The 24,766-nt window shown below is 60.2% G+C and overlaps 2 protein-coding genes across 5 annotated transcripts in view; both read right to left on the bottom strand.

The window, feature by feature from the left end:
- TUBGCP6 (tubulin gamma complex component 6) overlaps positions 1-20,947 on the bottom strand; it is a 21,973-nt gene extending 1,026 nt beyond the window's left edge. The window contains 23 exon segments of the mRNA XM_024737382.1: positions 1-13; positions 15-148; positions 227-421; positions 515-656; positions 746-914; positions 995-1,130; positions 1,335-1,393; positions 1,521-2,799; positions 2,992-3,063; positions 3,377-3,515; positions 4,554-4,669; positions 4,748-4,836; positions 4,921-5,002; positions 5,587-5,736; positions 6,819-6,958; positions 7,054-7,145; positions 7,353-7,462; positions 7,574-7,652; positions 8,416-8,537; positions 9,543-9,716; positions 15,035-15,245; positions 18,986-19,149; positions 20,018-20,947. The exon segment at positions 1-13 is cut by the window's left edge and continues 206 nt beyond it. Coding sequence (XP_024593150.1) covers positions 1-13; positions 15-148; positions 227-421; positions 515-656; positions 746-914; positions 995-1,130; positions 1,335-1,393; positions 1,521-2,799; positions 2,992-3,063; positions 3,377-3,515; positions 4,554-4,669; positions 4,748-4,836; positions 4,921-5,002; positions 5,587-5,736; positions 6,819-6,958; positions 7,054-7,145; positions 7,353-7,462; positions 7,574-7,652; positions 8,416-8,537; positions 9,543-9,716; positions 15,035-15,245; positions 18,986-19,149; positions 20,018-20,758 — 4,608 coding nt within the window. The 5' untranslated portion in view covers positions 20,759-20,947.
- Positions 20,948-21,148: 201 nt separating this feature from the next.
- The window catches only part of HDAC10 (histone deacetylase 10), a 5,674-nt gene continuing 2,056 nt past the window's right edge, over positions 21,149-24,766 (bottom strand). The window contains exons 8-19 of one of the 4 annotated variants that reach the window (XM_024737634.1): positions 24,603-24,668; positions 24,375-24,434; positions 24,208-24,297; positions 23,963-24,069; positions 23,815-23,882; positions 23,468-23,735; positions 23,264-23,348; positions 22,782-22,873; positions 22,583-22,639; positions 22,232-22,310; positions 21,848-22,030; positions 21,149-21,762 (exon numbers count right to left, since the gene is read on the bottom strand). In XM_024737634.1, coding sequence (XP_024593402.1) covers positions 21,574-21,762; positions 21,848-22,030; positions 22,232-22,310; positions 22,583-22,639; positions 22,782-22,873; positions 23,264-23,348; positions 23,468-23,735; positions 23,815-23,882; positions 23,963-24,069; positions 24,208-24,297; positions 24,375-24,434; positions 24,603-24,668 — 1,344 coding nt within the window. In that variant the 3' untranslated portion in view covers positions 21,149-21,573. The remainder of the gene's footprint in view (positions 21,763-21,847; positions 22,031-22,231; positions 22,311-22,582; positions 22,640-22,781; positions 22,874-23,263; positions 23,349-23,467; positions 23,736-23,814; positions 23,883-23,962; positions 24,070-24,207; positions 24,298-24,374; positions 24,435-24,602; positions 24,669-24,766) is intronic. The other 3 variants (XM_024737635.1, XR_003002192.1, XM_024737636.1) reach the window with 3 other exon arrangements.

Below are 24,766 nucleotides of genomic sequence, written 5' to 3'. Positions count from 1 at the left end.
CCCCGCCAGGCTCACCTGTGCGCTTGAGGTGGAAGCAGACATCCTTGAGTGTCCACATCATGAGCTTCAGCTGCAACAGGAAGGAGAAAATGCCGCTGTACCTGCTCAAGCAGCCCTCGGTGACCACGATGTTGAGGGGCCAGTCAACCTGTCAGGGAAGCCAACTTAGCACGCCGTGCGTCCCGAGACCGTCCCCCGCCCATCTGCACAAGGGGGCCCTGCTCACCTTGTACCTGAGCTCCAGGCAGCTCAGCACGTCCGGGGCGTTGGGGGCAAACGTCTCGGGCAGGAACTTGAGGGCGAAGGAGAGGTTGGCGGCGTGCGGCGTGTCGCCGTGCAGGCTGTACTGCAGGGCCTTGCTCAGCACGGAGTTGAGCACCAGCGGGCTGAGGAGCTCCCCAGGCGTCTGTCCCGCCCCGAGCTGCAGCAGCAGGGCACGGGTGTCCCGAGGCGTCCCGAGGCCTCCAGACCCCCTCCCGCAGCCCCACCTGTGCCCGCCCCACCCGGGCCTCACCTTCTCGAAGAGCAGGTCGCTGAGGGACTGCGCAAACTCCCCGTCCTCCATCAGCAGGAAGTGCCGCAGCGCCTCGAAGTGCGCCCCGAGGTGCAGCTCCACGAAGAAGTAGTCGACTGCGGCCTTGTTCACCAGGGAGACGCTGGCAGGAGGGGCCTGGCGTCACTGGCCGGCAAGGCGCGGAGGACCGGGTTGGGAGGGCCGGGCGGGGCGGGCCGGGCGGGCACTCACTGGGCAGCCAGCGGGGCCGTGATGGAGTGCTTCATGAGCACGGGCAGCGGCAGCAGCTCGCTCAGCTGCACCGCACTCGCGTCTGCGTCTGACTGGGCCCCGGGGTCCTCGGGGAGGGCGAAAGCTCGGGGCAGCCCGTGGTGCAGGAGGCGGGCAACGGGAGGCTCTGCTGCAGGGGTGACACGGACCACGGTCCCGCACCAGGGACACGCCGGCCAGGCTCCCTCCCGCCACGGCCAGCCCACTCACACATGGCCTCGTAGCTGTCCGGGTACCGCTCCAGGCAGTACTGCCCCGCCAGGCCCGCCAGGTAGGCCTGCTCCCTGTCCCAGCGCTGGGCTGCCTCCTCGCCAGGGCCTGGGCTGCTCCGGGTGTCCACGCCCTCCTGAGACAACCCAGCCTCAAGGAGCCCGCCTGTTCCCCTCGAGTGGGAGAGGACGTACCGGGCGGGGGGCATCCCCCGCGTGCTGCCCAGTGCCAGGGCGGAGCCCTCACTGCCCACGACAGGCCAGGCGGGGGCAGGGGGCCCACCAGCAGCACACGCTACCCCGACTCCTGGTCCCCAGCCCCTGACCCCGTCTGCTCTGACCTGTGAGCTCGGAGGGCCACTTGGAGAGAAGTCCTGGGAGTCCCCACTCGCCCCCGGGCCTGAGCGGAACAAACGGGGTGGGAGGGGGCGTCAGGGCCCAGCACCTGCCACAGGACAGCGCCCCACCAAGTCCCCGGGGCTCACGGACGCCCCCCGTCACAGGACAGCCCTGGGGGCCCCACTGACCTGGCTCCTCAGGGATACTGTCTCCCAGAGCAGTGGGCGCAGCCTCCGCAGACAGCAAGTCCGGCAGGCCAGTCGCCTCCCCACGGCCAGAGCCGCCTGAGGCCGTCTCTGCAGGCAGCCGTGGCTCATGTTCCCGGGCAGGGCTCTGGGCTCCCAAGCTGAGGCCTGACCGGGACCCACGGTCAGGGGGCGCCCAGGGGGGCCCGGGCACGTTGGGCTCGGCTTCCCCTGAGAGTACCCCCAGCATCACACTGGACTGAGACACGTGTCCGTGGACGTTCCACCGTGGCCGGGAGGGGGCCACATCCCACACGTTCTCCCCCACCCTGATGCTGGCATCAGACACGTGTCCGTGGACGTTCCACCGTGGCCGGGAGGGGGCCACATCCCACACGTTCTCCCCCACCCTGATGCTGGCATCAGACACGTGTCCGTGGACGTTCCACCGTGGCCGGGAGGGAGCCACATCCCACACGTTCTCCCCCACCCTGATGCTGGCATCAGACACGTGTCCGTGGACGTTCCACCGTGGCCGGGAGGGAGCCACATCCCACACGTTCTCCCCCACCCTGATGCTGGCATCAGACACGTGTCCGTGGACGTTCCACCGTGGCCGGGAGGGAGCCATTCCAGAACCATAACCCTCTGTGGGAACACCAGGCTCTGCCACTTGCCCACAGAGCTGCCCCGGGGCCTGGCTGCTCTCCTCCTGGCAGGAGGGGTGCTGGGGGGGGTGCGCGTAAGGCAGAGCCACCCGCCCATCTGGGACACACGTGTCCAGCTGTGCGTGAGTGTCCTCCCGCGGCCGCTGCCCCTCACTGCCCAAGCTGCCTCCTGCAGTCTGGAGGGCCCCTGGGGAAGCTGGGGCGGCCACAGACGGCCTCAGGATGGTTCTGAAATCGTACTCCTGTGGCCCGGAGGGCCCTGTGTCCGCTGCCGCAGACGGAGCCAGGGGGGGCAGGTCCGAGCCAATGGTCTGCAGTGCCTCGTCCAGGACGGGGGCCGCGCTGGTGAGCACAGGCTGCTCAGCCCCCTGGGCCGTGGGCAGGAAGTCTCGGATGCTGAGGCCCACAGAGAACGGCCCCGGCCCCTCCGCCTGCTCTGACAGCGGGCCTGCTCCCGGCCCTGAGCCGCAGGCCCCAGCTGCCGGAGGCTCGAGGGGCCGCGGCGTCAGCATGCTCTGCCCGTCGGGGCTGTCCCGGGCAGCCTCATGCCGCCCCTCACGCCCAGGATCACAGCTGCCGCCTCCGTCCGGGTGCTCAGGGCCCAGAAAGGAAGCCTGAAACACAAGTGCGCGTCGGTCCCTCCCGTTATCTGGCTCTGTCCCCCAAGTTCGGTCCTGCGCCCAGCACCAAAACCCACGACAGGGGGGCAGTGGGGACACAGGCCAGGCACGGGGCAGCCAGATCCGAGCCCCACCCTACGTGCCCTGGATCCTGCCCCGGCCCCTCGCCCGGGAGCGGGCACTCACCTGGAAGCGGGCACCCGGGAGGATGGCCAGCGGCTCCGGGGGCTTCCCCTCCGCCATGTCTTCCAGCAGCTCCTGAAAGTCAACCAGCAGGATGTGCGGCGGCAGCCGTGGGGGTGGAAGCCACAGCCCCACCGCCCGCCACTGTCGGGCACCGCGATGCGGCGGGGCTCACGCGGCACTTGGCTCGCAGCCCGGCTGGCGCCCAGCACCACCTGTGTCGTCTGAGGGCGGCACGGCCTCTCCCGGTCACGACCCCTCTGAACACGTGATGAGAGCCTTACTCATCCTCCTCCAGCGGGCACACGGGAAGGTCTGCGTGCGACCTCAGGGGCTTCTGAGTCCCCGGGGGGCCGGGGAAGAGCTCCCGTGTGAACAGCAGCGCTACCTGAACGCGTTTCTGATCTTCTAAGAGAAAACGAAGCCGAGCGCCGGCCAATCTGTGCCTTTGGACCTTCCACAGCGCCCTCTGCTCCCGACGAGCTGCCTCTGCCGACAGCCTGCTGTAATGATCCACGAGTGCCTGCCTGCAGCCGCCGAGAGAGGACCGGTCACCGCGGCCACCCCACTGTCCAGCCAGTGCCCCCAGCGGGCAGGCCCAGTGACTTCACTCTGCAGTGAACACCAGAATGGGCCCCTACACAGCCTGAAGCAGAGGGACTGGCGAGGGGCCGGGGGCTGCCCTCACTTCGTTAGCTGCATAAAAGGCAACTTCCCGTTCTGCTGGTGCAGACCCCAGAGGACTGAGCATTAATGCAGGAGGGTACACGGGGTGCAGCGCAAACATTTTATGTGCCCAACCCGAAGCCGGCCTGGCATCTTAACAGCCAGCGTTTTGATCCTCTCGCCATCAGGAAACTGGCCTCAGACCTGGACCGGCCATTTTTAATTCGGTTGTCACAGGCCAGGGACACAGCCTCTACACCTAGTCTCCTCCTCGTGTAAACAGGGGAATAATGTCTACTCACATACACACACACACGTGTGTACACACAGGACAGCACGGACGCACGTGCACCGGCATACATGCACTCGTCACTTGCCGGCTCGGTCACAGCTCCATAAACCGTCCCCAGGGTCAGGACAACTGAGACCCCGAGACGATGAGTAGGAAGGGACAGCCCCTCCCACAAAGGCCCCCCCTTCGAGATGCCAGCTCTGCTGCCAGCTTATGGGAAATGCAGGGGAGGGCGGGACAAGCTGATGGCGCAGCGAGAGACGGACTCTCAGACACTGTGCTGGAGAAATGCCTGTTTCTCTGTCAAACTGCTAACAGGTTTCAGAAAAAATTAGAAAAACAGGAGCCGTTTAACTTAAACAAAGAGACAGAGAGGCGACAGGAACACAGTGTGTGCTCCAACCCTGAATCCGAGTCCACACAAACCGACCGCAAGAAGACATTCTGCGCTCAGACCACTACTCTTCCGGCCTGAACGTACACCTGAAAGGTTTCAAAATAACAGGTAAAGGCCCATCACAAAGATCAAACGAGCCACGGTGTCCCCGCGGTGCCCTCGCCCCAGGGAGGCCGACCCGGAGTGGCCACTAGGCCCGCGGCCGCCTACCTGGCCTTCCTCTCCAGCTGCTCCTCCAGGGCCTTCAGCCTCCTCTGCCGGTCCCGGAGCTCACGGGCGTAGCTGAAGTCGTCATCCAGCTCCTCCTGCCTGGCCGCCCGGCGGCGCTGCACAACACCCCCAGCGGCCCCGCTGGTGAAGCCGCCTCCCCGAGCCTGTGCCACCCCCGGGCCAACCCCACCCACCTCCTGGTCCTTCACAAACTGCTCCTTCAGCCTCTGAAACTGCTCTCGCTTCTGGGCATCCAAGGCCATCCGCTCAGACAGCTGCCGATCTGCGACAAGAGAGTAAGGGGCATGTTATGAGGAGCCCCAGCAGGCAGCCCCCCGACGCAGAGAGGGACCCGAGCCACACGCACCGCTGAGCGCGCTCAGGACCCTGGATGCCGCTTCCCGGGCCTGGACAATTAATTCTTGCTTTGCAATTTCCATTCGTAATTCCTGAAAAAGACCAGTGATTGATGCATCTAATCCTCCCTCCCATGCCCCTGGGATGGCCTGGGAGAGGGGTCCGCTCAGACCCTGGGTGGGCTCTGGGGGCACGGTGCCCACCCCACACAGTGGTGAGGCTGGTTCCCAGGCAATCGATACACTCTCCCAGAGCAATCTGGAGCCAAGACCCCAGGCCTGTATGCCCACCCTGAAGGGGACGGGCTTCCCTGCGGGGACGGAGGGCCAGGCCAGGCCGCCCCAGCAGGGTGTACAGCCTCCTCTGCACCTCCAACGCTCACCCCCGCCACTTGCTCTCTGGGGTCTGCCCAGCCCACATCTCCCTGCTGCCCACCAGGTGCCGGGCCAGGAAGGACTTTCCATCAAACCCCTCCCCAGTCCACGGGAGGCGCAAAGCTTGGGCCCCGGTACACCTGCCCCTCCTGAGCAGAAGGGGAGCCCACTGTCCAGCCCACGCTGGGAGGAGCGGGAGGGAGAGGCGCAAGGAACCCTGGGAGGAGAGGGAGGCGCAAGGAACCCTGGGAGGACAGGGAGGCACAAGAAAAGGCCCGTGGCCCAAGGCGCCCCTCCCTCACCTTCTCCTCCTTGCTGATGGAGCTGTGGCGCGCCACCCTCTCCATCCGGCCCACGTAGATGGCACAGTCCTTCTCGATGTCCTTCAGCTCCTCGAGGGAGAATATCACCGAGACGCGAGGGACCGGGACATCGGAGCAGCAGAGGTAATGCTGCCGAGGAAGGAGGACCTGCTGTGAGCCCGGAGGCACTCAGACCCACACCCCTCTCGGCCTCCCTGTTTCCGGCGACCCACGCGGACAGCCTGCTTCCTCGGACACACCCTGCACTCCTCGCTGGCATCCTCCACGGCTCCAGGACATCACAGGCTGGGTGGGTTTCCGCCCAGGCCAAGGCTGCCCTGTGGCAGAAGCCAGGTCTGCCTCCCACAAATAACACTTCAGAAGAAGCTGCCCAGAGCCGGACACGCCCACACGCACTTCCTAAGGTCAGCTCAGACAGGACTGCCCCAGCCGCCACGCCCTCTCCCCAGGCCCGAGCCCACCATGTCGTCCCGCCCTCCCCAGAGCCCCGCCTCCCCGCAGCCAACCTCTGGGCTGCTCCTGGGGGCTCACCAAGATGGGTCTCCTCCCCTGCATGGGCCGCTCCCACCCAGCCCTGAGCCTGTCCTGGCCGCTCCAGTCTGATCTCAGCCCCGCACTCGGCCGGCTGCTGCCCCCGATCCGGCCCGCACTCGGCGGTTCCACTGCCAGGAACCCCCAGGTCCACACACCTGGCCAGCCTGCTCAGACATCAGACAGCACCTCCAGGCAGAGGCTGCCGGTCCACACCCCACCACTGCCACCTGGCCATCTTCCACAGAGCCTCAGCCGCACGGAGCGCAGCCAAGCCCTGTGAGCGCTGCACAAGACTGCCTGGGTCCACCTGCCTGGCGACGCAGCCCATCCCTGCCCTGCCGGGGCGGTTTCCAATGCAGAGGAGGGCAGGGAGGAGCCCGCTGCCCCCCGGCCTCTGAAACGCCCTCGGCTCTCCTCCCGTCTGAACGAGCGCCCAGAAACTCAACCGAAGTTGAGCTCGTGAAACTCTCAAGGGAAACTGAGGGAGAGAGGTCACCACGACCCCTGCTCCAACACAGCCGGCCCAGAGCTAAGGACAGATCGCCAGGCCGCAGGGGGCCGGGGGCTGGCACACGGCGAGCGGGCAGCACCCGGCGGTGGCGCGTCAGCCGCCCTCACCCAGGGGCAGCACACGGCGAGCGGGCAGCACCCGGCGGTGGCGCGCCAGCCGCCCTCACCCGGGGGCAGCAGAGCTTCAGCAGGTTGATGGTCTTCCCGCAGACATACACGTCGTGGGCGACGTGCCTCAGGAACACGGGGACGCAGTCCTCCACCTCTTTGGAAATGAGCACGTAGCCGTGGGTCCAGTAAAACTTATCTACGTGCGGGACAAGACAGCCGGGTCTGAGTCCAACCACGGCCCCGACCCGCCTGAGGGTGTGGGGTCCCGGCCGGCAGCCGGCCGCCACCTACCTCTGAAGCCCAAGTACTCGTGGTTCACCTGGATCATGAACTCGCCGTAAACGTCTCTGAAGACCCCACTGTACACCCAGTCGTGGATGAACCTGCCAGGGTGGGTGGGCCAGTGGTGAGCTGGGTGGCACCCACGGGGGTAGAGAGCTGCGCCCCGGTGCCCACAGTCCAAACCCCCCATCCTGCCCTCCCCGTGCCACCCCAATCTCTGATCCCTGCGCCGAGCAGGCGCCCCGACGCGAGGACGAGCTCGAACGTGTTAGGGCTGAGCGGGGCCCCGACCCCATGCCGGCCCCCACCGCGTGTAGGGCTCGCAGCTGGTCTTCAGCAGAGACAGCAGGACCGGGTAGTGCTCGTTGCTGCAGTTATCCAGGGCCTCCTGGTAGAGGTAGGAGAGCAGCTTCACCCCCTGGAGGTGGCAAGAGGAGGGCTCAGCGCACACAGCACAGACAGCAGGCGGGGAGCCCTGCCCGTCCCGCGGGGCTGGCCAGGCCCACACCCGGCAGGAACCCAGACTCACAGTGGGGAACGCAGCCCCGGGCGCTCCGCCCCCAGCGCCCAGGAGTCCAGTGCCGACACCGCAGAGCTCAGCCAGGTACCTGGACACACAGGCCGGTGAGACCAGGTGAGCGGAACACGTCCCAGGCCCTCCTCTGCCTGTCCAGATGGTCTGGCTTTAAAACCACCTGCACCTCAAGGACCTCAGGTGTGAGCCTCCTACCGGGCCCCTCCCAGGGCACCCCACGCAACGCCACCTCCTCCCCGGGTCTGGCCAAGACTGAATTCCCCTGAGTCCACAACCCTTCCCCAAACCTGCCACTATCCGGCCTCCCCCAGGCTGCCACCTCCTCTGCCCTGGATGGCTGCCAAGTCCCCCCTGGGCCCCTCGCCCCCAACACCCCGCTTCAGGCCGTGCTCCACATGGCAGCACAGCCCCTGACAGCACCCTCCAGATGCCCCCGGGCTCCCATCTCCAGCCCCAGGACCTCCACACTCCCGCCCCTCTGCCTGCAAGAACTCCTCTCCCACTGAGCCCCTCAGCCCGCCCCAGCCCTCCACTTTGCCTTCTCCAGGCGGCACCTGCCAGTGGCCCTCGGCCTGGCATTTACTAACTGGCTCCTGGGTGCCAGGGGCCGGGTCTGTCTGGAGGCACCCTGTGTGCCTGTCAGGCAGGAGCCCCCGATCCTGGGCAGGGCCTGCATGGTGGGCTGCCAACAGACAGCGCCCAGCACCTCGTGAACTCAGCTGGGTCAAGGGGCTGTCCAGACACCTACCAGGAGGGCTGTTTTCATGGCCGCCCACCACCCAGCAAGCCCCACACCTGCCCCTGTCCAGCTACCAGGCTGCCGTGCTGAGGCTCACCTGAGCTGCCGGCCCAGTTTCTTGAAGAGAAAGGCAATGGCGAGGAGGCTCAGGGTGGGCGGGGTGGAGAGCACACAGGCCCGGTAGTACTGCAGGTACCTCCTCAGGCCGCTGGTGAAGGCCTGCGGGGCAGGGGGCAGTGGGCTGGGAGGAGGACGGCTAGGCACTTGGGGCACTGCCACCAAGCTCAGAACCAGAGGACCAGCCGGTGCAGGCAAAAGGCAGGGCTTCCACCCCCAACCCTGGGGCTCCGTGTTCCAAGGAACGGGCATCTGTGGGTCACGTGCGGACACCTAGCCTGGCCGGAGCCCGAGGCCACTGCTGCAAATCCTGTCCCCGCGGCCAGGGCCAGCTGCACCGGGAAATCGGACCCTGCGGATCCCAAGCAGCTGGGCTCTGTGCACAGACGCCAGCCCTCAGAGGGTCTCTGGCTGCTCAGATCACTGGGGTCTCGAGGACACACGTGTCCTGGGCAGCACCACAGCAGTATGGCCCCAGCTCAGCTCACGCCGTTCCAGGAGGTCTGCGTGGAACACTCCGGAACAAACGTCAGGCACCCACCAGCAAGGAGACAGCTGTCCCGCCCTCACACCCCAGGGAGCCGACACAGCAGTCCTGTCTTGGTTTCCTTCTGCCCTCCTAGCCCCACTGGGACCCATCCTAGAACCTGAGCCTCGTCACGTCACCCCAGCAACCCCGCTGCGTTGCCCGCGCCCTTCTCTCAGTCCGGATGCCCCTCCCATGCAGCTGCCCCCGCTGCCCTGGGGGCTGTTGCCAGCGAATGGGCCAAAGACAAGGCTTTCAAGAGGACCTGGTTCAGCCCCACGCCAGGGATCCAGTGGGGAACAGGCAGCATGGGCCCAACCCACACCGCCTGGCCTGCCCCCGGGGCCCCCAGCACTGGCCACACCTGACTCGTACTCTCTCGTGGCCCCGACATGTCTGCCCCAGGTTTCCAGTGAGGTGACGGGCCAGGTAAGACGTGATCGCCGGCCACCCCATTCCTGAAGGGCAACTGACGGATGTGGGACGTCACCGAGGAGAACACCGTTTGCACTCAGAGGCCCTGGTGCAGGACCTGTGGACAGCTCTCAGGCACACGTGTGGCAGCACGAGGCGGGCCGTACCTGGAACACGAGGCCCTCGCCGCACGAGGAGTCCAGCACGGGCTGCAGAGAGAAGTGGCTCAGGCGCGCGTAGTGGGTCCCGCACTCGGCCACCTCCGAGAGGACGCTGCTGATGCTCTCGGGGGACGCTCCTGAGACGTGGACACCCCGCTTCACCGCGAAGGCCTGCGCTGGCTGGGCGGGACGAAGGCGGGGGTCACCGGCACCCCCAAGACCAGGGGCCCCGACCCAGATACACACACAGGAAAGGGCGCAGGAGGCAGAAGGCCTTCCAGGCTACCTGGGGTGCACACAGACACCTGCTTGGGGCTGGGGCTGGGAGAGAGCGCTTGCCGTTAGAGCGGGCAGTGCAACTCCCAGGCACCTGTCCCGGGGAAATAATGGAAACGGCACACAGACACCTGCCATGGCGTGTTCCCCACAATATGGTTTACAACCGCAGAGCACGGAAACAACCTAAGAGAGGGCTGACTGCAACCACACTTGTGGGATGCCGTGAAAGCTGTGTGAACAGCAAAACGTACAGCTGCGGGTACCTGCACTGAAGAGAAGAAAGGTCTCAAGTAAGTACCCACACTGTACACCTTAATGAAGTAGAAAAAGAGCAAACGAAACCCAAAGCTAACAGAAGAAGAGAAACAATAAAAAAGGGATTAGAGGGGCTTCCCTGGCGGCGCAGTGGTTAAGCATCAGCCTGCCAGTGCAGGGGACACGATTCGAGCTCTGGTCCGGGAAGATCCCACATGCCGTGGAGCTCCTGAGCCTGCACACCACAAATGCCACGCTCCGCAACGAGACAGGCCGCTGCTATGAGCAGCCCGCGCACCACAGCGAAGAGGAGCCCCCGGCCGCCACAACTAGAGGAAGCCTGCGCACAGCAACGAAGACCCAACGCAGCCTAAATTAATTCATTCATTAATTGGAAAAAAATAGGCTGGGACCAGCACAACACCTCCCAACAAGATGATCAGTGTTAACGTCACGTGAATTTTACAATTTAAATAAAATAAAATCAACAAAAACCCCAAAATGAGAAGTCCAACACCATATGGCTTCACTGGAAAATCCTACCAAACAATTAAAGAACTACCACCAGTTATTCTTAAACTCTTCCAAAAATTAAAGAGGAGGGAACACTTCCTAATTCTAAGAGGCCAGTATTGCCCTGATGCCAAAGCAAGATAAAGACATTACAAGGAAAAGACTACAGGCCAACATCCCTTATGAACACAGATGCAAAAGTCCTTGATAATATATTAACAAACTGAATCTATCAGCGTGTTAAAGGATTCTACACCATGACCACGTGGGTGTTACCTCAGCAACGCAAGGGTAGTTCAACATACAAAAATCAATGTAGGGGGCTTCCCTGGTGGCGCAGTGGTTGAGAGTCCGCCTGCCAATGCACGGGACACGGGTTCGTGCCCCGGTCCGGGAAGATCCCACATGCCGCGGAGCGGCTGGGCCCGTGAGCCATGGCCGCTGAGCCTGCGCGTCCGGAGCCTGTGCTCCGCAACGGGAGAGGCCACAACAGTGAGAGGCCCGCGTACCGCAAAAAAAAAAAAAAATCAATGTAGGGGGCTTCCCTGGGGGCGCAGTGGGTGAGAGTCCGCCTGCCAATGCACGGGACACGGGTTCGTGCCCCGGTCCGGGAAGATCCCACATGCCACAGAGCAACTAAGCCCGTGTGCCGTAACTACTGAGCCTGCACTCTAGAGCCCGCGAGCCACAGCTACTGAGCCCGCATGCCACAACCACTGAAGCCCGCACGCCTAGAGCCCGTGCTCCGCAGCAAGAGAAGCCACCGCAATGAGAAGCCCGCGCACCGCAATGAAGAGTAGCCCCCGGCTTTCCACAGCTAGAGAAAGCCCACACGTGGCAATGAAGACCCGAGGTAGCCAAAAATAAATAAACGAATAAATTTATTTTTAAAAAATCAATGTAATACACATTAATAGAACGAAGGAAAAAATTATATATGATCATCTCAGCAGATGCAAAAAAAACCAACTGACAAAACTCAATACTTTTTCATGATAAAAACACTCAATAAACTAGGAAAAGAATGGAACTTTCTCAACAGGATAAAGGCCATGTGTGAAAAACCCACAGCTTACATGACACTCAGTGGTGAGAGACTGAAAGCTTTCCCCCGAGGATAAGGAACAAGGCAAGGATGCCTGTTTTCACCACTTCTGTTCAACATAATACTGGAAGTCCCAGCCAGAGCAATTAGGCAAGAAGAAGAAATTTTAATATCCAAATTGGAAAGGAAGAAGAAAATTATCTGTCTGCAGATAACATGATCTTATATACAGAAAACACTAAAGAATCTACAAAACACCTGTTAGAGCTAATAAACGAATTCAGCAAAGTTCCAGGATATGAAATCAACAAACAAAAATCAGTTGTATTTTTATACACTTGCAACGAACAAGCCAAATAAAGGAAACTAAGAAAACAATTCCAGTTACTAGTGTAATATAAGAATAAAATCCTTAAGAGATAAACTTAACTGAGAAGGCAAAAGACCTGTTACAGTGAAAACTAGAAAACATCGCTGAAAGAAATTAAAGACCTAAATAAATGCGAAGACACCCAATGTTCATGGACTGGAATGTCTAATAATGTTAGGATAATAATACACCCAGGGAATTCCCTGGCTGTCCAGTGGCTAAGACTCAGCACTTCCACTGCAGGGGGCACGGGTTCAATCCCTGGTCAGGGAACTAATATCCCACATGCTGTGTGGTGTGGCCAAAAATAATAATAATACACCCAAATCGACCTGTGGATTCAATGCAATGCCTGTCAATATCCCAATGGTGTTTTTAGCAGAAATAGGAAAAACCTTCCTAAAATTCATAATGCTATTGCAAGGGACCCTGAATAACCACAGCAATCTTAAAAAAAAGTTGGAAAACTCACACCTCCCAAGGTCAAAACTTCCTACAAAGTTACAGTAATCAGAACAGTGTAGAACTTGGGGAGTTCCCTGCTGCCCTAGTGGTTAGGACTCGGCGCTCTCACTGCCGTGGGCCGGGTTCAATCCTCGGTCAGGGAACTGAGATCCCGCAAGCTGCGCGGCACGGCACCCCAAAAAAACAGAACACTGTAGTACTGACATTAGGACAGACATGAAGACCAGTGGAACAGAACAGAGTCCAAAAATAAACACTCACATATACGGTCAATTAATGCATAAGGATACCAAGACCGTACAATGGGGAAAGAACAGTCTTTTCAACAAATGGTGCTCGGTAAACAGAATATCCCCATGCAAAAGATTTGAGTTGGACCCTCCCCCTGCACTTGAGTTAATACAAAATTAACTCAAAATTGATCAAATATCTAAACTTAAGAGCTAAAACAATAAACTCTTAGAAGGAAACATAGAGGCCTTGAATTTGGTGATTTCTCAAATATGACACCAAAGGTACAGGCAACAAAAGAAAGAAAAAGAAAACCTGAACTTCATCAGAATTAAAAACTTTTGTACTTCAAAGGATACTACCAAGAGAATGAAAAAACAACCTACAGAATGGGAGAAAATATTTGCAAATCATATCTCTAATAAGGGATTACTATCCAGAATATATAAAGAACTCCAACTCAACGGCCCAATTCAAAAATGGGCAAAGGACATGTGAGGACACAGTAAGAAAGCAGCTGTCTGAAAGCCAAGGAGAAAGGCCTCAGGAGAAATTAATTCTGCAAGCACCTTAATATTGTACCTCCGGCATCCAAAACTATGGGAAAATACATTTCTGTTCTCCAAACCCAAAAACAAACAAACAAACAAACAAAAAGGCAAAGGACCAGAATAGACATTTCTTCAAAAAAGATATACCCATGAAAAAATGCTCGGGACTTCCCTGGTGGCACAGTGGTTAAGAATCCACCTGCCAACGCAGGGGACACGGGTTGGAGCCCTGGTCCAGGAAGATCCCACATGCCATGGAGCAAATAAGCCCGTGTGACACAACTACTGAGTCTGTGTGCCACAACTACTGAAGCCCGTGCGCCTAGAGCCCATGCTCCACAACAAAAGAAGCCACCGCAATGAGAAGCCTGTGCATCGCAACGAAGAGTAGCCCTGCTCGCCGCAACTTGAGAAGGCCTGCACAGAGCAACGAAGACCCAACGCAGCCAAGAATTAATTAATTAAAAACAAAAAGGGAAAAAAATCTTAAAAAAAAAAAAATGCTCAGCATCATTAGTCATGATGGAAATGCAGATCTAAACTACAATGAGATACCACTTCACACCCGCTGGGGTGGCTATTATTTACCAAAAAAGGGGTGGGGGGATAAGTATTGGTAGGGATGCAGAAAAACTGAAACCCCAGGACACTGCTGGAGGGAGTGTAAAAGGGTACAGCCATGGTGGAAAATAATCTGTTGGCTCCTCAGAAAGTTAAACATATACTGTATGACCCCTGCGATTACTGCAATTCCACTCCTAGAAATATATCCAAGTGAACTAAAAGCTGGGACTCAACGGATCCCTGTGCACCCACGTTCACACAGCACTATTCACAACAGCCAAAAGGTGAAATCCACGCAAGTGTCCATCAATGTGATGAACGGATAGCAAAGTGTGGTCTATATATGCATGGAACACTTCTCAGCCTTAAAAAGGAAGGAAATTCTGACACTGGTTAGAACATGAATGAACCCTGAGACCATTAGGCTGAATGAAATAAGTCAGACACAAAAGGACAAACGCTGTACGATTCCACTCATATGAGGAAAATCAGAGAGATAGGAAGTAGAAAGGTGGGTACCGTGGGCTGGGGGAGGGGGAGTGGGGAGTCAGTGTTTAATGAGGACAGAGTTTCAGTTTGGGAAGATGAAAAATTTTGGAAATAGACAGTGGGACGATTACACAACATTGTGAATGGAATCAGTGCCACTGAATAGTACACTTAATAGTGGGTAGGATGGTAAATTTTAAGTTACGTCTGTTTCACCACAATCTTAAAAGGGTGGAGAGGGTTGCTTCCACTCCATAGAGAAGGGCCATTCACACAACAGAAGACTATGAGGCCGTGAACGCAGAGTCTGGAACAGCGTCCCAGAGGGCATCCCAGCACCAGCACCAGGACCGCGTGAGTCGGCTGGAGCGCGTCTGCGCCAAGCCCAGGACGTGCTTCTAGCACACACTCCACCTGAGAACAGCCCTGGGAAGTACACTGAAGACACAGAGAGGCCGGGCACAGGACAAAGGAAGCGTTTGCAGAAGAAGACATATTTTTTTTTGGAAACGGGGTACATTTCTCTTCTTCCACTGACGGCAAGAAACATCTTACTTTTATTCAGTTTTTAAAAGGATGTTAATGAATTAATACTTTTTAGAACTGAAACGAAAAGACAATCACCAGGCAGGCGGCCAAGTCGGCTTCCCGGCCACACGCCACCCTGGACTCTGTGGCCGCTGCCCTCCCCCTCCCACCCAGCGCCCAGGTGTGTCACGTGTGAGCATGTCCTTACCTGGCAGAGGGAAAACGTGGCGGACACGACCCCAATCAGGATGTTGAGCGCGTCCTTCACCAGCTCGCACTCCTTCACCAGGACGGGCTGCGGGGCCTGCAGGAGGCCCCCGCCCAGCACCTGCAGCCCTGCTTGGCAGAGCCGGCAGGACCTGTCGAAGGCGGCCCTTCCAGCCTCGGTGAGGTAGGGCTCCTCTCGGTGGCCAGGCGGGCTGTGGGGGACAGAGGGGGGCAGCGAGTGGATGTGAACAGAAGGAGGGACAAAGCATAAAACGTCTAAGACCAGGTGTGACTCCCCACTGCCCCCAGCCCTCCAGCAGCGCCCGGCAGGCCGTCAGACGGCGCCCTGCAGACAGGGTCCGGAAGCAGCGGCACACGCCCGCGCCGCCCAGCGCCTCCGGGCACACGGCAGTCCTCCGGCTGCCCACCGGCTCACGACGGCCTCTACATGGGAAACAACACCCAAGCCTGGAGCAGAACATTAACAACAGCGCACGTGTCCATCGCCAGAGGAGTGGAGAAGGACGCGATCCGTCCACATGAGGGAACTATTATCCAGCCTTAAAAAGAAAGGAAATTCTGACACGTGTCAGATGCTACAACACGGAGGAACCCTGAGGGCGTGACGCTGTGATACAAGCCAGTCACAAGAGAACAAGTACTGAGTGACCCCACTCCTGTGGGGTCCCTAAAGTAGTCACAACCACAGAGACAGAAAGGAGATGGGTGGGGGCCAGAGGCTGGGGGAGGAGGAGGGGGAGTGAGTGTGTAATGGGGACCGAGTCTCGGTTTGGGAGAATGAAACAGTTCTGGAGACGGATGGTGGTGATGGTCACACCACGTGAATGTCCTTAATGCCACTGAACCGTACACTTAAAAAGGGTTAAGACGGGGCTTCCCTGGTGGCGCAGTGGTTGAGAGTCCGCCTGCCGATGCAGGGGACGCGGGTTCGTGCCCCGGTCCGGGAAGATCCCGTGAGCCATGGCCGCTGAGCCTGCGCGTCCGGAGCCTGTGCTCCGCAACGGGAGAGGCCACAACAGTGAGAGGCCCGCGTACCGCAAAAAAAAAAAAAGTGTGCATTTTATCACCCTCCCCCCACAAAAGCACAAAGAATGTACAGAGGAAAAAGTCTCCTGAAATTCCAGGAGAAATCAGGCCAGCTGGGTCTCACAGAGGGTGGTTCTGGGCACACATCCACCCCTGAGGTCTTTGCCTATGGGGGTCCTGTAGGAAGTTCAGGAACTACCAGTGTCTGCCCAGCCCGGTCACACTGTTCAAAAGAGGCCAAAAAGACAGTATCACTTCTCTTTTTTTTTTTTTTTTGCGGTACGCGGGCCTCTCACTGTTGTGGCCTCTCCCGTTGCGGAGCACAGGCTCCGGACGCGCAGGCTCAGCGGCCATGGCTCACGGGCCCAGCCGCTCCGCGGCATGTGGGACCCTCCCGGACCGGGGCACGAAGCCGTGTCCCCTGCATCGGCAGGCGGACTCTCAACCACTGCGCCACCAGGGAAGGCCAGTATCACTTCTTAAACATTCCTTTGGAAACCACCAACCCTACTGAAAGTATGAAAGAGCTGTTCTTTAAAATCCACTGGAAAAAGTAATTTCTCAATAAAAGGAGCCCGAGAAAAATCTCAGAACTTGTCAAAACCAAAAATGCTTTTTAACGAACGCTGCACCATAATGCGCTCCTTCCCTCACTCACCAAGTGTCTGAGAGCAGGACAAGCCCAGTCCTCATGGGGCAGGTGCGCGGACACAAGCTACCAGGAGGCGCGACTCACTGCCCATGACACGGGTCCCAGAGGGACCCGAGACCCTGGTCAGGAAGGCCCCAGGAGCAAGGCCACACCTGGAGCAGTGTCCCTGGTGGAGGGAGTGGCCTGTGTGAAAGCCCAGAGACAGGAAGAGAAAGGGGCCAGGTGCTCGGGGCTCAGTGTGGGGAGGGCAAGGGCAGGGGCTGGCGGTCCACAGTCCAGATGGGGAGGCCATGAGGCATGGCAGGCGGAGTGGCGGCGCACCTCTGATTTCCATCCCCGGAAAGTGGTACTGGCCGAGTGGAGGACAGCCTGAGTGGGCAGGAGAAGCGGGCAGGACGGTCCTGAGTGCCCCAATCAGCAGGTGGGGCCCAGCCGGGCCACGACACCAGCCCACACTCCCTTGGGACAGGAAGAGCTCGAGGAAAGGAGACTCGGACCTCCAGGGTCCTTCCGAATGGCCCTCCAGGGGGTCCCCCGGGGGATGCATGTGCTGCAAGCACCATCCCACTGCGCACTCGAGGGCTAGGCTCCTGCCCACTCTTCCAGGGTCAACTCCCGACCACTGTGGCCACACGACCCTTTCAGTGGCTCAGAGCTGAGGGAGGAGAGTCCATGAAGGAAAACAAACTCACACTTGGACCCACAGAGAACTTGGCCTTTAACATCAATGAAACCACTTCCCCAGAAAGGGCGACAGACACAGAGGACTCCTGGCAGCAGGGAGACCGACGCTGGCTCACAGGGTGAGGCACAGGGGCGGGGGTCCTCTGGGGGTTCTCAAGGAGAGGGCAGAGCTCACAATCCAGGGGCTGCAGGTGGACAGGGCGCCGCAACTGCCCATTCGTCAGAGCTCCCGGCAGGAAACTAGCAGGCGGCTGGGATTCAACTGCAACAAGTTCCCGAGATTCTCCAAATGAACTCGAGTGACAGGCCTCAGGGGTTGGGGCAGCAGGTTACGATGGAGCAGGCAGTGGAAGAGCTTTGGGGGAGCGAGCTCAGGCCGTGCCCAGCCACAAGCTGGCCGGGCCTCTCCTGCGGGAGCGCGGGGCACAGGCTATCGCACTGGCTGCCGTCCTCCTGGAAGGGACACCGCAAGGTACTCCTCACGCTGGAGCTGTGGGGCCAGTTCTGCTTTCGCGGGACACTGAGGGGATTAAGCGCATTCAGAAAAAGGGACGAGGATGTTGACCAGCTGAGCAACCATGTCTCCTGAACAGTGACCTGCAAAACTGAGCCTAGCAAAGTGGGAAGTGGTAAATGAAATACCACTAACGAATATTTACAAAAGAAAGTAGTAGCTGCTTGATGGCCAGTGTTTAGACTTGTGAGGGTTTAGCAAACAGCGGAGCGACTAGATTTGCTTCGTGCACACAAGACAGGGGGAAGACTTAACGGGAAGTCACAGGGCAGAGAAGCCCCTCAAAGACAAGACAACCACCAAAACGGACGGTGCCCGGGGAAGCAGGAAGCTGGCCCTGCCTGGGGGAATCCATGTGGGGGAAGATGACCACGCCAGGAAAGCGACCCCAGCAGGAGCAGGGCCCACACAGCATCCCCGAGGGCGTGCTCACCCTTGGGAGGCACTCGGCTCCCTGGGAACCCCACCTCGTTCACTCAGTGCTCCCCAAACTGGCATCCCACAAAAATGCCAGCAGATGAGATGCAACAAGAGAATCCCATGACCAAACATTTGGGAAATGTGTCCTCTACCCCCACTCTGGGAGGTTGCGAGACACCAGCACACTACAGACTGAGAGATCCTGTGTGCAAAGGCCGTGGACGGGAAGAGCATCTACCAGGGAAACACTGCGAGGACCGAACTTCTCACCAGAGGACCACCCTCAGTCGTTATAGACGTGAAGAACGTTCCCTCGTCAGCACCCCATGCCCGGCACTGACCACACACCTCCGACTGGGAGCCACCGTGGCCAGGATGTAACTCAGCTGCCAACTGACCACTCGGACTGCGAAGTGCGATCTGCAGAAGTTACTGGTTCAGTGGGAACCTGCGCAGGCCCGAGAGCCCTCTCCCCCTGCACTTCTCTCAACCCCTAGGGCGCAGACAACTTGTACACAGCTTGACTGAAACTTCCAAGTTCCTAAACCCAACTACCTGGGCTCTCTGAATAAAGGCCAGGTTCACCGGGGGGGTAGGGGGGGGGCACTGTGCATTTTAAGGCAAAGCTCACGAACCATCCAACTTGCTCCCAGCACCTCCGCTTGCTGGCCTCGTAGGTGAGCACGGCGTCCCACAGGTCAATGTCTGGAGTCACGCCCGGCTCTGACTGGGAATCAGGAGTCAGATTGGATGCTGATTGGAACCCTTCATCTTCCGACTGATCCACACTCGAAGGGACCTAGAGGCCAAGGGAAAAGGACATTTCACCTGGACACGGTGTCTAGGTTTCACCTGAGTGGGATGAGAGTTCCAGGGGCACTTCCACACGCTTCCATTTCCTCTATGGGAAAGACCCGGCAGAACATTTCTTCTATTTTTCTCAAGCACATAAGTAGTACACCCTGTTTTCACCCCTAAGGAATCATTTAAGGAATTAAACTAATTCATTACCAATTCCCAATTTCACACAACACAGGCTTGTTGAGGCTTACGAGCCTCAAAATAACTTACAATGACATTTTTCACAAGATGTCTCCGATCTGGAAATTCCATTTTGGGGAACCCAGCATAAAAAAATCACATAGACACAGAAAAACTCACGTCCGCCAACATGTCTGCTATAGCATTATGGTTGAAAACAATCTAAATGCCTCACAGTAAGGGAATAACTGAACGATGACAGGGCACCCTTTCAGCAAAGCCGCAAAATGCAAAGGCAAACGACAATTTTCTTAATAACGGAAAAACCCCACCTTACCGGGAAAACAGCACGTTAACACTGCACGAGCAGCAGGGACAAATGGTTTTGCCACCTATGGCTACTGAACACTTGAAACGCAGGAAGGAACCGGATTTATTTCATCTTCATGAACTTGAATTTAAACATCAACTCGAAGGCAAAAGAAGTGACTGAACAGTAAATACAAGAGGAAAGCGGCGCGTGGCCGGGGGCTGCGCGGGAGGGGAGGGGGGTGGGGTGGGAGTCCCCACGGCTCAGCCGCCAGTGCTCCGAACTCCAGCTGTCCTCCTTTTGCCCCGATGGAAGGAAGGTCAAACGAGGCCCTTCCCAAGCCCGGGGAGCCGGAGGCAGGAAGCAAACACTCTACCTTGATGGCCAGTCCGGAGAGGTCTGCGCTGTCCGGCACCGGGGGCAGGTCCAGGCGGACGTCCAGGTCGGCCGTGCGGCTGTGCACCAGGGCTCCAAAGAGCGAGACGCGGGTGTCCCTCTCAAACCTGTCACCGCAGGGGTCGCCATACGAGAAGAGCCCGACGGCGGGCAGGCCGGTGCCCGGCGCCGCCTCCATCACCTGCAGCGTCTTCCGGACCAGGTCCCGACACAGATACTCCTCTCCGGAGATGAGTGACCGCACGTCCGCCTCCAGCCCGCTCAGGTCGGCGCAGTCGTAGCCGCCGTAGGGAACGTCTCTCCCGACGGGCCGGCTGTGCAGGAAGAAGTCCCGCCGGCGCCGCAGCATTCGCGGGGGCCCGCTGCCCGCCAGCCGCACCAGCAGGTCCAGCACGGATCCCAGCTCCGCCAGCGGCCGGCGATGCGCGGCCTCCAGCTCCTCCACCAACTCCTCCAGGCGGTCGGCCTCGGCGCCCAGGCCGCTCACTCGCAAGTCGAAGGACAGCATGAGGATCCTGTTTTTCACCGGGAGTCTCGGGAGGCCGGGCTGCAGCTTGCGGGTCTCATCTTGAAAGAGGCTCGTGAACAGAACGTTGTAGGCCACCCTCTTGAGGCTCTGCTTGGCCTTCTTGCGGCTCCCGCGGCGCTGGCCAGAGTGAGCCTTCGCGGCCGGCAGGAGGGCCTCGCACAGGTCGTCCACCAGCTGGGGGACGCTGGCCATGCCCCCTCCTCACGCCGGGCCCTCGAGCGCGGCCTGACTCGCCTTCTTGGGGCCCCGGAGAGGGGACGGCCGGCAGAGGAACCGCCGAGCACGGAGCGTGGGCCAGACCCGCGCGCCCGCTCGCCTGCCGGATCCCCTCACCCCGGGGACAGCGCGCAGCCCCAGCTCCCGCCACCACGTCACCGCCGCGCGACCTGCCAGACAGCCGGAGCAAGCGCACCGGAACTGCGTCACCTGGGAGGCGGGCGGCACGCGCAGAGGGGGCGGAACCTGGAGGCCGCCTATCAAGGGCCCTTCCGCCCTGGAGCCTCGTTCCCACCGGTGGGGAAACTGGGGCCGGAATCAACTGAGTTAACCAAATCGGGCTCAATAAGGGAGACGGAGTCAGACTTTCGCTTAACCGACGTTTACTGATTGGGCGGGGAGGGAAGCGAGGGAGGGGCCGTCCGTGCAGAGACGGGTCACCGGAGGGGGAGTCCGCGCTGGGGCGGGGGGATACAGAGCCCCTGAGCCAGTGTCCTGGGCAGCCCCGTAGCCTAGCCCTCAGGACAGAGGCCTGGCGCAGAGGTGTGCTGGTGAATGGTTAACAACAGGCTCTTGAGGGACTAGTTGGTAGTGTCTTTTCTGGGGTGTAAATACTCCCACCCTGGCCGATTTCAAGCTACCAGGTCACAGCACGCAAGGAGGAGCTAGGAAGAGGTGCACAACTGCTTGACGCGGCTATGAGCTTGTTCAGGGCAACACCCCACTCCCCAGGACGTGAGCCCGTCTCCCCACAGAGCTCTAAGGCAGCTGTCGCCCAAGGCCCCAAGCATTCAGCCTGAGCCTGGCCCCCCAGCCTCACTGGCCACCTGCAGCATCTTCCACCGTGGCTCCAGCTGCCCTCTCAGCTGCATCAGGGCCTGCACGTCCTCTGGGGAGGCCATGGAGAAGGGACCCAGGCTGGGGGCTGCCTCTCCATGCAACACCCTGGCCAGGACCACCGCAAGCTGGGGTGTGGATTCCTGAGTCAGCAGCAGAGGTGGAAGCAGTGAGTTGCTGGTTTCTCCTCACTCCCACCCCACAGCAGGTCCACCCCTCCCAGCTCACCTCATCTACAAGGGCCAAGACTCGGCCCCCCGCTGGGCCCCGAAGCAGCGCAGCCAGGAGTGCAGCTTGGGGGTCCCGCAGGCCATGGGCGGGCCCCAGCGCCACCAGCACCAGGTCAGGCTGGAAGCTGTAGGCCAGGGGCAGCACCAGGGCCAGGACACAGCTCAGAAACCCTCCAGTCGTCTGTGGGAGGGACAGCAGCATAGCCCAACCCCTCATCCAGGGAACACCCCTCCAGCTGGCTCAGGCCACCCCACCTCCCAATCTCAGGTGGGCAGACACACCCACAGTCCCGCCAGGAAGGGCAGGTGAAAGCCAGGGGTCTGGCCCTCATGCCGATGCCAGTGAGCAGCAGCTGCCCTGCCCTGTGACACCACCACTCACCCCTGGCAGTGGCACAGAGACGTGGAACATGGACAGGGCAGCTGCCTCCTTGCCCCCAATGTTCAGCCATAGATTCCTCCTTCCAGGGGAGAGCAAGCATATGGATACATGAGCTTGTGTGTGAGATGCTGCCCACCATCGAGAGCCCGGACAGAAGAACAGCTCAGGGGCAGGGATGCTAAGACTGCTGACCCTCTGTGCTGGAGACCCTCCTGGCATTGCTCCCAGGGGCCCTTCTGCCAAACTCCAGCTGCGGAACGCCCCGCCCACCTGTCACCCCTGGGGATCCAGGGTGATGTGCCCACCTACATACTTGCAGAACTGGACATACCCGTGACCTGAGAGTCATACCCGTCATCCGTGAGATCTGGGGGCCGATCCAGCTGCCCCACAGCCAGACAAAGCAGCCTGGAGGAAGAGTTGGCTCCTGGGTAAGCTGCACTCACCCCGCCTGGAGCCCATGCCCAGAGCCACTCCCACATGGCCAGCCAGGGCAGGGGGTGCCCATGGGCCCTGCCTCGTAGCCTCAGACCAGCCATGTGAGGCTTACCTCTGGGCTCCGTGGGACAGGCCACACCGAATGGCCACATCCAGGGTGGCAGCTGCAGCACAGGCTGGGGTGACTGCAATGCCACTGCTCACCTGTGAGGTGAATAACAGGTGGAGAGGGTAACTCCCAAACCAGGCAAACAGACCCATCTGCCCCTTCTTTTGGCCCGTGTCTACGTGGCTGTCACCTGTGCACTCTGAGGTCTAATTACTCCACTTCTGAAACTAAGATGCATAAAACTATAAATCATCCCCTTCACTTCTCTGCCAAAGGGCATTTCGTTGAGAGAACTGAGGGGGGGTGTTCCTGAACCCTGCCCCTGGGGGCTGTTTTGGGAAGGGTCCTGGGCACAAGGCAATGCTCATGTCCACATGGTTCTGTACCACCCAGCCCTCCCCTGGGCAGGCCACCTGTTGCAGGCAGGTCCTGGGCCCTGCCGCTGACTCCATGGCCACCCCCCAGCCCCTCCCCAGTGCCCTTACCTGCCCATCCAGGATCCTGTCCAAAAGGTACAGGACTTTCCCGAGTGCAGTGAGGGCCCTGTCCTGGGCCAGGGCCTCATGTGGCCTGTGGTGGACAAACCAGAAGGACACGAGGACACAGAATGACACACAGACCACAGGTGAGTCACACAGACACATGTGCAGACATGGTCCCGGGCTTCTCCCCAGGCCCACCCTGCCCACCTGGCCCAGGCCTGCGTCTCCTCCTGTGGGGCTGACCCCTCCTCACAGAGGACGTCAGAGGGCAGGGCCAGGGCAGCATCTGGCGCAGCCAAGGCAACAGCCGTGCGTACAGGGGGCGTGGGATTGAGGCGCGGCTGGTCCAGGAGGGAGCTCAGGGCAGCCACGTCCTGGGTCGCTGCTGCCTTGAATTCGGGCCTCCCGGTCAGCAGCAGAGACGAGGGCCTCCCCTCTGGGGAGTGGGAGCTGGGACTCAGTACAGGGGCCACACCTAGGGGGTGGTTCAGTGTCACAGCCACTGCACGAGAGCCTGCGGCACCATCCCACCTGCCGACCCAGGCCACGCTGACCTTGCTGCTGGAGGCTCATCCAGTGAGGGGCCTGGGCTACCCGGACACTCTGGATGGACTCCAGGGCGCTGCGAGGAGAAGTAGGATCAGTGAGGCCTGGTCTCCCACCCCTGGCCCTCCCCACCCTCCTCCGTCCTGCCCCCCGCACCTGCCATGCGGCACCATGGGCCCCAGCAGGGGCGGGGCAGGGTCGCCCAGCAGCGCTTGCACCATCATGCACACGGACTGGGAGAGTGACTCCAGGTGGTAGCCACCCTGGGATAAGGAGGGGGCAGAGACACGAAGGGCAGGGCTGTCAGGGGCCCAGGCAGGATGCCCTGCCCCACGAGGCAGGACCCCTCCAACCACATCTCAGGCTCCGGTGCATGCACCCTCCCAGCTCGCCACAATCACCTCCAGCACAGCGCAGACCCGGCCACCAGCCAGCACCTGCAGCAGCTGCGTGAGGTGGGCAAAGCACTCTGGCGTGGCCTGCATCTGTCCCTGCAACCAGAACCAGGTGTGATGAGGCCCTGGCCCCAGGACTCCAGAAGCCCTCCCCAGCCCGGCCAGGTCCTCACCTCGGGATCCCCGATGGCTGAGTCAAATCCCGCGGAGACTAGGACCAGCTCAGGGTTGAACTGCAGGCAGGGCCCAGTGGGGAGAGGCAGAAAAGAAGCTGGAGCTGAGGCAGAGGAGAGGCCCCTCCAGAGAGACCCTCCTCACCCCAGGGGCTCTGTTCCACTTTGGGCACCGCATCGCCCCCGCCCCCCTGCCACTGAGACCGCTTCCACCCCCCTCACGGTCACCTCAAAGGCCACAGGCAACAGCACGTGCAGGAAGGCGGCCACGTAGTCAGCATTTCCCATCCCGACCTGTGGCCAAGGGGCATCAGTGCTGGCCCTGCCAGGGAGGGCGGCGGGGTCCTCACCCCTGGGGCCTGGGCTCTGGGGGTGATCGTGGCACGACGCCC

The sequence above is a fragment of the Neophocaena asiaeorientalis genome, unplaced genomic scaffold, assembly GCF_003031525.2.
Source record: "Neophocaena asiaeorientalis asiaeorientalis breed wild unplaced genomic scaffold, Neophocaena_asiaeorientalis_V1.1 scaffold242, whole genome shotgun sequence".
Lineage (NCBI taxonomy): Eukaryota > Metazoa > Chordata > Mammalia > Artiodactyla > Phocoenidae > Neophocaena > Neophocaena asiaeorientalis.
Note: the sequence above shows the minus strand (reverse complement) of the source record. Positions and strands in the feature narration are given on the sequence as shown.